This window comes from Trachypithecus francoisi, unplaced genomic scaffold (assembly GCF_009764315.1).
Source record: "Trachypithecus francoisi isolate TF-2019V2 unplaced genomic scaffold, Tfra_2.0 Lachesis_group11, whole genome shotgun sequence".
Classification (NCBI taxonomy): domain Eukaryota; kingdom Metazoa; phylum Chordata; class Mammalia; order Primates; family Cercopithecidae; genus Trachypithecus; species Trachypithecus francoisi.
This window is the reverse complement of record NW_022681456.1, coordinates 81700170-81711855: the sequence shown is the minus strand read 5'-3', so window position 1 is coordinate 81711855 and position 11686 is coordinate 81700170. Positions and strand designations below refer to the sequence as shown.

The 11686-nt window shown below is 49.2% G+C and overlaps 1 protein-coding gene across 1 annotated transcript; it reads right to left on the bottom strand.

Annotated features, from left to right (window-relative positions):
* Positions 1-3776: 3776 nt before the first annotated feature.
* Positions 3777-11495, bottom strand: KRT2 (keratin 2). The gene is made up of 9 exons (XM_033221975.1): positions 10809-11495; positions 9593-9807; positions 9127-9187; positions 8233-8328; positions 7393-7557; positions 6950-7075; positions 5954-6174; positions 4751-4785; positions 3777-4650 (listed from the first exon to the last, which is right to left on the bottom strand). Exons 1-9 carry the CDS (start codon positions 11430-11432, stop codon positions 4238-4240), a joined length of 1956 nt encoding a protein of 651 aa, XP_033077866.1. The 5' UTR covers positions 11433-11495; the 3' UTR covers positions 3777-4237.
* Between the last annotated feature and the right edge of the window lie 191 nt (positions 11496-11686).

The window sequence follows — 11686 nt, the reverse complement described above, 5'->3', positions numbered from 1 at the left end:
TTTTTTTCTTCTATGTCAGTATGGTGAATACATTAATTCTTTGAATGTTGAGCAAGTTTTTATTTCTGGGATACATTTTAAGCATATACCTCAATATTTTTAAACAATATTTTTAAACACATGGTCATGATGTATTATCCTTTTTGTATCTTTCTAGATTGAATTTGCTCATATCTTGCTGATAATTTTTGAATATATATATCCATGAGGGATTTTGGTCTTTAGTTTCTTCCTTTAAACTTATCTTTGTCAGTATCCATGTAATGCTGGCCTTATAAAACAAGATGGAAAGTGTTTCTTCTTCTGTCTTCTGAAAGAGTTCTTGCAGAATGGTTATTACTCCTTAATTAATCCCACCTATCTGCCAGTGCCTAGATATAAAGTTACCTCATCCATGAGGTCTTTCCTGGTCCCAAAATACTGTCTGTAACTTACAATAATAGTAATAATGTAACCTACAGTACTGCGTGCTTATGATGGCACAGGTCCTACAGAATAACTGTTTATCGTTGATTTCAGTGTGTAACCCTCCCAGCAACTCTGTGAGGAAGTTGTTGTTGCTACCTCTTTACAAATGGGTAAAGAAAGGCTCAGAGTTGCTAGATAACATGCCCAGGGTCACACATTCTTTTATCTGATCATCAACTTTTCATTTAGTGCCTACTAAATTCCAAGGTGCCAGCAACTGAGCCCACCCCAGAGCCCGCTCCCTTAGCATGTCCATCAGTGCTTTCCAGAGCATGGCCGTTGCATCCACAGCATCAGAATCACCTAGGAGGTTGTTAAAAATGCAGATTTCTAGACTCCTATGTAGTGGAAACTCAGCGAGGGGGAGGGGATGCTGGAACAAAGAATACGAATTTTTCGTAAGGAGCCCTTAATGAATTTAATGCATGCTACTACATTCTGCCTTGTCTCAATAGCTGTTTGCAAATCTCTCATTCATCCCCTGCTAGACCATAAATCCCTGACGGGACGCATTGTCTTGATACGTCCACATGGCCACATGCACAACCTTGCCCACGGGTCATTGTCCAACGGGCGTTTACTGAACTAGAATGAAAACCACTTTGAGCTTCACATGCTCACACCTATTCACAAAGGGTCTCTTTGGATATCCTGACAGTGTCCCAAATCCCCTGTTAGGCTGAAAGGCTTTAGGAGTAAGCACTGGTTGACCCAGTAGCACAGAGAGGGTTCTTTTTATCAGAGCTGGAAGGATCTGTAGAAACAATCTTGGCCACTGAAAGTCATTAAAGTGAGGCAGAAATTGAGCTGAGAGAGGAGAAAGGACTTGCCCAGTGTCACGCAACAGTTCCCACAAAGATGAGGATCAGCATTGAAGTCTCCTCACTCCCAGGGCACTCCTTCCCCACTTCACAGCAAGAAAAGGAGGCAGGAGTGTTCCATTTAGGTGGGCTTCCTGGAGGAGGTGAGCTGTCCCAGGAATTTCCTTTAGATTGACAGGAAAGAGTTCGGTGAGGAAGAGAAAAAGGGTTTATTTGAATTCATACTAAAACTCACAGGCAGGGAAAGAGAGGGAACCACAAGAGGGAGGATGTCCCAAACATTCTGCAACATCATCAGAACTGAAATATTTAGCCCAGTTCCCTATGGAAATCGAGCTCGTAAAACCCTTCTGCCTGTGCCTGTCTCCTTTTTGAAACCCAGGACCTGACAAGTCAATTACCAAATTTGGTGCAGAGGCAGCAGAGGGCCGTGGTGGAAGGGTGTGGCCTAGATTCTGGGCTACTCTACCACACTTCAAAGGGAAAGGAGGGTCCCTTTCCAGAGCTAGCCCCTCTCTCCAATACCTGCTTAGAGCCTGATTTCTGCCATGCCTCAGGCATGGATCCCTCTGAGTTAATGTACAAGGCTAATTTTACTGTTGGAGTCCAGCAAGAAAATAGCATATATCTGATCTGGAAACCAGAAGGGCTATGTCTGAGGTGGGGAAGGGATGAGGAACTGGGAATGACAGAAGGAGCCAGAGGCTCAGACCACTGAAAGTCTCAAGAATTAAGGCCGGGTGCAGTGGCTCACGCCTGTGATCCCAGCTCTTTGGGAGGCTGAGGCAGAGAGATCACTTGAGGTAAGGAGTTTGAGACTAGCCTGGACAACATGGTAAAACCCCATCTCTACCAAAAATACAAAAATTAGATAGGCATGGTGGTGCATGTCTGTAATCCCAGCTACTCAGGAGGCTGAGGCATGAGAATCGCTTGAGCCAGGAGGCAGAGTTTGCAGTGAGCTGAGATCGCGCCGCTGCACTCCAGCCTGGGCAACAGAGTGAGACTCCATCTCAAAAAAAAAGAACTAAGGCCCCCCTGGAAATAAAAGCTGCCACCTTACCTGCCTTTTAAAAAATGAATGAATTGGGAGGAGGAGACCTGGTTTCTGTGTCCACCCTGGGCCTTACCTTTTTCCTCACCTAAGCGAAAAGTTTAAATACACTGATTGCCAAAGCTCCTGTCTAGCCTCAAATCCTCAAATGTCTGGGACACAAGTCCCTGTTGAAGGTTGTGTTCGTGTCTACACGATGTACATACCCGATGTACAGCCAGCTCCCCACACCACTTCTTCCCAGCCTGCACCTCTCCCCACAGACCTCTCCCCACGACCAAGGCCTGGGTGGTTCTCAGATATCTTCTCTGATCAGCAGATCACTCTAGAATGCTAGCCTGGCGTCTTGCCACCTTGCCACCTGCAGCCTTCAGAGCTGCTCCTGCAGCGCCCTCATACCTGGGTCCTGGCTGGTCTGGGGGTAGGTGAATGCATATGTTCTCTATTAGAGCCATCCCTGCAACCTCTGAGAACATGAAGATGGTCACAGACTCAACTAAGGACTCTCCAAGGTTTTAAAGCTGGGGTGGAGTGGGAGAAAAAAGGACCCTCCAGAAGTGGTTCTGAGTGACTTTAAGCTACAACTGCTATAACCAAACGCCACATACAGAAAGCTAAGCTGACCCAGCCTAAACCACTAACTCCCATTTGAGCAACTCTGGCCTGTCTAATACCAACCCCAAGCATGCCCAATCCCACCTGCCCAACCTCCTGAACTCCCTGGAAGCCCCAGTCAGGTGACACGGCCTTCCTGAGGAAGGGGCTGAAGGTATCTTCACACCCACAGGAGAAGGCCACCTTGATGGCGACATCCATGGGACAGGCCCCGGGGGCTGCGGTGAGGGAGGAGAGAAGAGCTTGTTTGCTGAGTGTGATGGGACTCCTCTGACAGGAGGGGGTGTTCCATGAAAATAGAAGTGGTTGTTCTGGAGGCCACTTTAGAGTCCTCCAGACGCTTCTCAGGTATCCTCCTCCAGGCTTGCTCAGAGCCCTCACAGAGACAGAGGCCAGGACCAAGTCAGGCTGAGGAAGGTCTGCCTTGGAAGCTCACGGCAATGGTGCCAGGGGCTTGGCTGGTTCACCCTGAGGAGAAGTGATCCCGGACCAAAGCCCTTGTGGAAAAGGGGAAGGGCAATCTGTGGGAAATGCTCAGGAAGAATAGGTTTTTCTAGAAAAGAGACTCTTCCATAAATAGCCCGTCCACCTCCCGACAATGCCACCGCCCCCAAGTCTGCTCAACACTTTCTGAGAACCGCACACCCATCCCCGGGCTCCGGGATAAGCTCTCCCCCATCCGTCCAGAGGCCGGCGCCTAGGCTTCCCTCAGGGAGGCACACTCCTCACCCAGGAGCCCCTCCTTCATGCCCAAACCTCCCTTGTCTGTGGCTGCCCACTTCCACCAACGTTTGACATCACGCAGACAGCACGCAATATGAATTGCAAATGAAGTTTATTACGAAGACCCCCAGACCACAGCACTTCCGAAAGCAGGGTGGACAAGAGGAGCTATATACACAGAAACACATTTCCCCCCGGCACTGCCAGGCTTAGAGATGAAATCCCTGGGTGGGCCTGGGTCCTCAACAGAATACCCATCTGGAAAATGGGCAATGCAAAGAGGCATGGTGGGGGCGGGAATGGGGCATGGCTAGAAGCATAAACCTAGACAGCGCAGATTCCGCCCCAGAACACAGAGGCGTCACTGGCTCTAACTAACTGGTTTGGAGAGAAGATCTTGCAAAAACTGTATGTGGACATTCTTTTCCCTCAAAATGCCATCAGAGATAAATGACAAAAGTTAACCTGCTGTCAGTTAGAGATACAGAGACAGGCTTCTACATTCTGGAGTGGGAGAATCTGGGGTGGGAGAGTCAGTGGTGGTGGGGGCTCATCTTTATCTAAAAGAGAAGGTCACGCTGGAACCAAAAGCTTCACCTGAGCTACCCTTTACAGAACTAGAACCTCCCCCTCCAGAGCTATATCCTCCTCCAGAGCTGGAGCCTCCTCTAGAGCCACCTCCAGAGCTGTGTTTTCCACCTCCAGAGCCATATCCTCCTCCAGAGCCAGACCCGCCCTTAGAGCCGCCTCCAGATCCGTATCTTCCTCCAGAACCACCGCCAGAGCCGTATCCTCCTCCAGAGACAGAATCTCCTCCACCACCGCCTCTAGAGCCAGACCCTCGGCCTCCAGAGCCATAACTGCCGCTTCCAGAGCTATATCCTCCTCCGGAAGTGGACCCTCTACCTCCAGAACCTCCAAAGCCAGCCTTGGATGCCACATTTGATGAAATGGTGCTGCTTGTCACAGCTGCAGAGAGAGGTGGTGTTACCACAGAGATTATGACTGCCTCTCCCTGTCTCCACCCAACACAACACCCCATGGAACAGGACCGCACCCCACTACTTACACACAGTCACGTTGCTGCTGAGGTCTCCAGACATCCTGTCAGGGAGAGAGAAAAAACAAGTTGTGGTGGAACACTTACGTTGTGTATGCATGTTATTTTACAACTTCCACCCACAAATGTGCAGTTCAGCCTCTCTAAGACACCACCAGGGCTTACACACCCCACTTTCTTCTATGCTGCCAGTTCACACAATGATGACAGACCCCCCTCCATTTATGCACAACCTTGCATCTCAATCCATCTCGATTTTTGCTCTGATAAAAGATGAACAGTTGTGTGACGGATCCAAGGTAACTGAAAAGCAAATTCACTTCCAACTTTGCAACCCATTTTTGTATTTAAATCCATCTTGGAGAATCTGTTATTCAGAATCCATGCCACACCAGACATTTTACGATGAGGCTGCCTGTGAACATTCAGTTCAGAAAGCACTGTGACTCTGTAGAGCCTCCCCATTCCTCTCTTCTTCCCACCCTCTTCAGCTTCAACTGAAAACTTTCCCACTTCCTCTTACAAGCTGGGCATAGGAGGCATCACCTCTAGACAGGGACAGAGCAACCTCCTGAAGAAAGCCACACCTTCTTTGTCATGCTGGCTTGCTGATGGCCTGGGGTAGCTTTTCCCCTTCCAATTGCTTCAGCCAGATTAAGTCACCCAAGATGCTGATAATATGGACAAAGGTCTCAGACTACAGAGGAAGCAAATGATGCCTCTTTGAAAGTTAGCAAATGGTTCCGTTTATCACTCCAGAAACCTGCAAAGAACTGGGGCCAGCACCTGCTCCGGAAAGCACGTCCCCACCAGTCAGCACATTCCAAGACATCATCTCCCTCGTTCTGAGTCACATGGTGGAGGGTACAGAGGCCACTCACCCTAATGCTAGCGACCAATGTTTCAGACTGTCTAGGACTAACCTGGTTTCCCACGATTTTGTTTTCACTTTCAGAAAAGACCAGGATGTTTAACTTACTGCTTAGTTTAATTTAATGTGCCTTATGCATCATTTCATATCAAAAAATGTACAACTCTCCCATCGTGCTTTGTGTCCTGAGTTTCTGCTTGGAGAACACAGGGAATGTTAGCTCTCAGTTGTCAGGAGGCCCTGTCCTATCCTCTGCTTTCCCTGTCTTTGCCTCCAGCCCTGGCTCTGGGAGAAAGGAGAGGACCAGCCAGGGTCCCCTTCTCCCTTCCCAGTGCCCTCACCTGCACTCCTCGCCCTCTAGCAGCTTGCGGTAGGTGGCGATCTCCACATCCAGGGCCAGCTTCACATTCATCAGCTCCTGGTAGTCACGCAGCAGCCGTGCCAGGTCCTCCTTGGCCTGCTGCAGGGCCTCCTCCAGGTCATTCAGCTTGTTCCTGGCATCCTTGAGGGCATGCTCACCACGCTGCTCGGCATCTGCGATGGCATCTTGCACATTCTTACACTATGAGAGAAGGACAGAGAGTGGATCCTGCCTGACGGAGGGGGACAGAGAGCAGAGGTGTTTGAAGTGCAGGAAGCCAGAACCACTGGCTCCCGGGAGTGTTAGGTCCCCTCCGGAGTTTATGCAAGTCGCAAGCAACTGTGCTAAGACTTACTGCTGTCTCTGGCACATCTTCTTCCCCTGTCACCTTTGATGACACCCTTTGGCTTTCCCCATAACGCCCTTTGATCCTCACACCACAGGGCCAGAATCATGATCCCATTTTACAGATGGAAATGAAAACATCTGAAATGGTCTGCTTGGCAAAGCTTCTGCTGCTGATGGAATCCACTCTCTGCCTCTATCTTTTCTATTCCAAAGCTAATGTTCAGCCCCATGCCAGCTGCCCCCAACACTCACTGCCTCTCTATGAAGCCAGTCGGCTGACACTTAGGACCTGTGCTGAGCACAAACAGGAAGCTCCATCTGCAATCCGTGGCAAATCAATCAAACTAATGTTTGCTCTATTTGTTATGACTCCCTTTTCGTCACATAAACAAGTGAGCACAATTCTTCCCCTTCGCTAATCCTTACTTTGGTATGTCTCTTAGGACACTCTAAAAATTGTTATAATAAGCCTTAAATTATGTTAAGCTGGGGAATTTGAGATCGATACATGCTAGAGTGCAATATCTCAGTGTCTCTCATCTCTCACATGCACATTCACACAAAACCACACTCTCACACACACCCAGGGACAGCCTCTCACCCTTCCCTGGACAGAGCTGGGCCTCACCTGCTTCTTCACATGTGCGATCTCCCCCTGCAGCCTCTGGATCACGCGGTTCAGCTCGCTGATCTCTATCTTGATCTCTTTCAGGCTGTCTCCATGTTTCCCAGCAGTCACCTGGAGCTCCTCATACTGATATGGGGAGAGGAGGACAGTTTGCAAGGAAGTTCCAGCATGGCTCACATTCCAGAGTGACTGGAGTGAAGGAGAGCTGGTTACTGGTCCAGGGAGGGTCAACCCAGCTAAATGTCATGGCTGCATTCATGAGAGGTAGGGACTGTCTCACATGCCCAAAAGGACTTGGTGCCATTCTCAACATCCTTTCTTGGGAATGGTGCCCAACTTCCATTAGACAAAAAACTAATAATCTTACTGTACACTTTCCGGCTGGGGGTGCAACCCAGCTTGTGACAGGGAACTGTGGCTCTTCCTACATTCCCTGTACTTGCCTTGCTGTGGTACAGGGCCTCCGCTTCATCCTTGCTCCTCTGGGCGATCTCCTCATACTGGGCCTTGACCTCAGCAATGATGCTATCCAGGTCCAGGTTGCGACTGTTGTCCATGGAGAGGATGACGTTAGTGTCAGTGACACTCTGATGCATCTGGGATATCTCCTACAACACACAAGGAAGGTCTGGTTATGACATCCTGCCACAGTCACACGCAGACAGGAGGCCTCTCTCTCCCAGCATAAGGGAAATGCAGACCCTCAGACTAAGCATACACTGGGTGGGATGATAATCATGTAACCGTCTACTCCTGGGCCTCTCCCAAGGTTGTCCTCAGAATTGTACGGAGAGTCGCCTGTGTTTCTGAGCCTCCTAGTTAACAACCTTCACCACGTAGGCCAGTTATGGTAAGTGTCCCCAGACGGAAGCTGGCCCATGGCAAATACCTTAAATGGTACTTCCTGTTTCAGAAATCATCTGAGCGTCCTTGAGTTGGGGAGGGGGATAGGAGACAAATGCATTTTGATCTCTGAAGTACAGTAGGCACAGGAATCGGCACAGGGCTTGTCTCTTCCCCAGAGGAACTGGACATTTGGGGAATGGAGGGAGGGGAAGCTGTCCTGGTGTTTCCTGAACCTTACTTCCTATAACGTCGGAGGAGAAAATTCCTCACCCACAAAACCTGTGCTATGAAAGCCCCCCCAGTGGCCCGGAATGAGGGCAGGTTGAAGTCAGCTGGTCCGTAAACCCCACTTCTGCCACTTTTTCACCAAGCAGAAAGGACTTTCCTTTGGTGAGAAGGGTGGGAAGTAAGGGTCTGTCCTGGAGCAGCCTCCTTACCGCATCGTAGAGAACTTTCAGGAACTCAAGATCCTGGTTCAGCAGGTCCACCTTGGACTGCAGCTCCACCTTTATCATGTAGGCATTGTCCACGTCCTGCAAGAAAGGTTGGGACCTCTGGTGTACAGTTCCCTGTACAGGCCTCTTCATCTCTCTGCCACTCCCCTCTACTCAGTCCCTGCTAGCTCCCCTCTAACATCCCAGGCTCCCCAACCTGAGCCCTGTCTCCATTGGACTTCTTTTGTCATGCAGTTCACCATACACCTCTGCCAGGGACTTCATGCCCACGTTCACGGCTCACACCCCTCAGGACCATCAAAGCTTCGAGGTGACCAAGCTTTGCTAACCAGCCCTTCCCTCCTGCTTGAGACACAGTGTGTTTCTACAATGGGATACAATGTTATTTGTGGGCTTCCACAGTCCTCAGCTCTCTCATCCTGTCTGTCCATCTCACCTCTCCAGAATTTCCCCAGCATATATACCAAAGCCCCTGCAGGACCCAGGAGGAGAACCCACGCTTTTGGCCTACAACCTCACACCTTTGTCAACACAACCAACAGCAACTTTAAGCAGGCATTCTAAGGGAAGTCCCATTCCTTCCTCAGCTCTTTAGAAGGAGAATATAAAGAGATTTTGGTGTTTGCATTTATCATGATTCAATAGAAGCTTTAAGTGGGTTACTACTGGGAAGCGTTCTACCAAAAATGCAGAACAGCTTTGAAAACTGTATTCAGAAGCTTCACCTACAGAGACACTTTTGTTTGCAAGAGAATGGGCCATGGGTCTCACTCCTTTCTCTGGTTGCTGCTTTTGCACTCACAGTTGATTTCCAAGCTGTCTGCTTAGACACGATGGGGCTGTGAAACACTCCAGCCAAGACATTCTCTTGCTCACCTTCTTAAGTGTCACAAAATCATTCTCAGCAGCTGTGCGCTTATTGATTTCATCCTCATACCTATTGGGACCCAGATGATACAGCAGTTAGATTAGCTCCCCTTTATTTTTTTCTTTTCCTTTTTATTCTGGATTCACCCATAATGCCCCATTCTCTGGGAATATTACACACTTTTTAAATGTCTAAATTAAAACTAAGATTTCCAAACTAAAGATATATTTTTATAAACTAACTCTCAAACATATAAAAAACAAAAATGATCTCTAAAGCCTCACTGTCTTCCTCACAAATAATCAACGAAGATACATATGCCTCTCCCCATTACCACCACAAATGAAACTGGGAGATGAGTGACTTTCCGGGGAATGATCAAATGGCTCAGTGCAATGTTTATCTCCACTCAGCGTTTTACTCTGCCATCAGTGCAATGTTTATCTCCACTCAGCGTTTTACTCTGCCACTTACTTCTTCTTATAATCCTCCACAAGATCCTGCATGTTGTTCAGCTCTGAATTCTGTGATGTTCTTTCTGCAGTGAGCCCATCCAGGTATCTCTTGAGGTTGTCGATATACCCCTGGAAGATGGGCTCCAGGTTGATGGTACGGGTGCCAACATTCATTTGTTGTAGAAGCTCCCATTTGGTCTGTAACACCTGGTTCTGCTGCTCCAAGAACCGCACCTGCCATGACCAGAAGGAGAGCATATGAGCTCTGGATCATCCTTCACACCAGCAAGCCATGCTGGCCAGGGGCAGCTCAGGTGCTGCTTCAGGACCTCGAGAAGTGTCTGAGGCTACATGCCGAGTCATGACTGGCAGAGCTTCTGAGCTCCCTGCTCTCATCCCGGGAAAGTCCCACAGACTCCTAATGCTACATCCGGCTCTCTCTACGCAGAGGAGTCTCTTTGCTGCTTCGCTGCTCACTGGTTTGTTTGCAGCTGCTCCCAAGACTCTAGGCCATTTCCCTCCCCTATCCTGGTTGAATTTCCAGCCAAGATTCCATACATTCTAGGAAAAACCAAAAGCAGGCATCTGCTGGCACTGCTCCCAAGGGTGCTGAGTATGACAGTCCCGGAGGGCAGGGCTCCTTAGCCTGATTTTTAAGAGCCTTGTAAATCCCTACCTATTTCAAGGCAGATAAACCAAGACAGGTTCATCTGCCTTGAAATAGGAGAAAACCCAGTAACACTCCAAAGTGATGCCAGTAAAGACTTTATGGATCACAAAACTGAGAATGCTTCTCTTGAAGGCATGAATTTCCTGCATTCCCAAGCAGATATTTCAGGTTCAGCTTTCCAGAATTTAATAATCACTGCTAAGGAAGGAAACACCACCTCAGAAGACGATGGCTTCCAAAACCTGCTGCTCAATGGCCTGTCCCAAGGATCAGTTCAATACTTGCCTATATCCATTTTTTATGGTTTTCAGAATTTTCCATAAATATTATTTATATGGACTGTAACAATAAGGCCAAAGGGACAAATGCTTCCTAAGTGCAGGCTGTTATGGGAAATGTAACCCACAAAGCTGGCGTCTTTCCCATCTGGAAACTGCAAATGACCCAGGCTACTGCAGTATACCACTGGCTCCTAAGAAACACAAATCTGTGCCGTTTTCTTTTCAGTTGGCGGTGAAAGTGAGGTGGCCTGAGCATCAGTGGGAGCCGTCTTCTCCGGACTCACCTTGTCAATGAAGGAGGCAAATTTGTTGTTGAGAGTTTTGATCTGCTCCCTCTCCTGGGCCTTCACATTCTGAATCTCTGGGTCAACTTTCACGTTGAGAGGCTGCAGGAGGCTCTGGTTGACAGAGACTTCGTGGATGCCACCACCAGGGTATCCTCCAGGCCCGAAGCCACCAGGACCCCCAAAACCTCCAACACCACCAGGGCCCCCAAAACCTCCAAAGCGGCCTCCAGCAAAGCCGCCTCCACCAAAACCACCACCTCCGAAGCCACTGCCGCCTCCAAAACCACTGCCGCCTCCAAAGCCGCTGCCACCTCCAAAGCCGCTGCCACCTCCAAAACCACCTCCTCTGCCACCAAATCCACCACCGGCGCCAAAGCCACCACCTCCTCCAGCCACACTAATGGAGATGCTCTTGGTCCCTCCAAGGCCAACAAGACTCCGGCTGCCAAAGCCGCCTCCACCGAAGCCCCGGCCACCACCACCATGGCGGCTCAAGCAGGAGAAGCTGGAAGTTGATCTCCGGCTTCCACCAGACACCACAGCTGAGCCGCTGCTGAAGCCCCGGAATCCTCCTCCACCTCCTCCTCTTCCTCGAGATTTGCAAGAGATCTGACAACTCATAATGCCTTTGTCCAGGGAGGAAAGTCGCAGGCTCTTGAGAAGAGTCAAGACTGGAGACACAACTCTGCTGCTGGGAGGCTTTCAGGGTCCCCTTATATACCTGCCAACTAGGTGTTGTGTACATGGGTGTGGATCCACTTATACATGGGTTTGGTCTGCCTGGGAGCTATTCCTGGTTTGTGATTATCAAGCTAATAGCCATTAAAAATCTACTAATCAGCTCCATCCCAGAACTTGCTTTGATTGCAAACTTC

What these genes read in the sequence shown, in the direction of transcription:
- KRT2 (XM_033221975.1), bottom strand. Translation starts at nt 11,432, where the DNA reads ATGAGTTGTCAGATCTCTTGCAAATCTCGAGGAAGAGGAGGAGGTGGA. An exon ending in GTGGAGGATTATAAGAAGAA is followed by an intron (nt 9,188 to 9,592) that starts GTAAGTGGCAGA and finishes GGGTCCCAATAG; the next exon opens with GTATGAGGATGAAATCAATA. An exon ending in TGAAAGTTCTCTACGATGCG is followed by an intron (nt 7,558 to 8,232) that starts GTAAGGAGGCTG and finishes TGTGTGTTGTAG; the next exon opens with GAGATATCCCAGATGCATCA.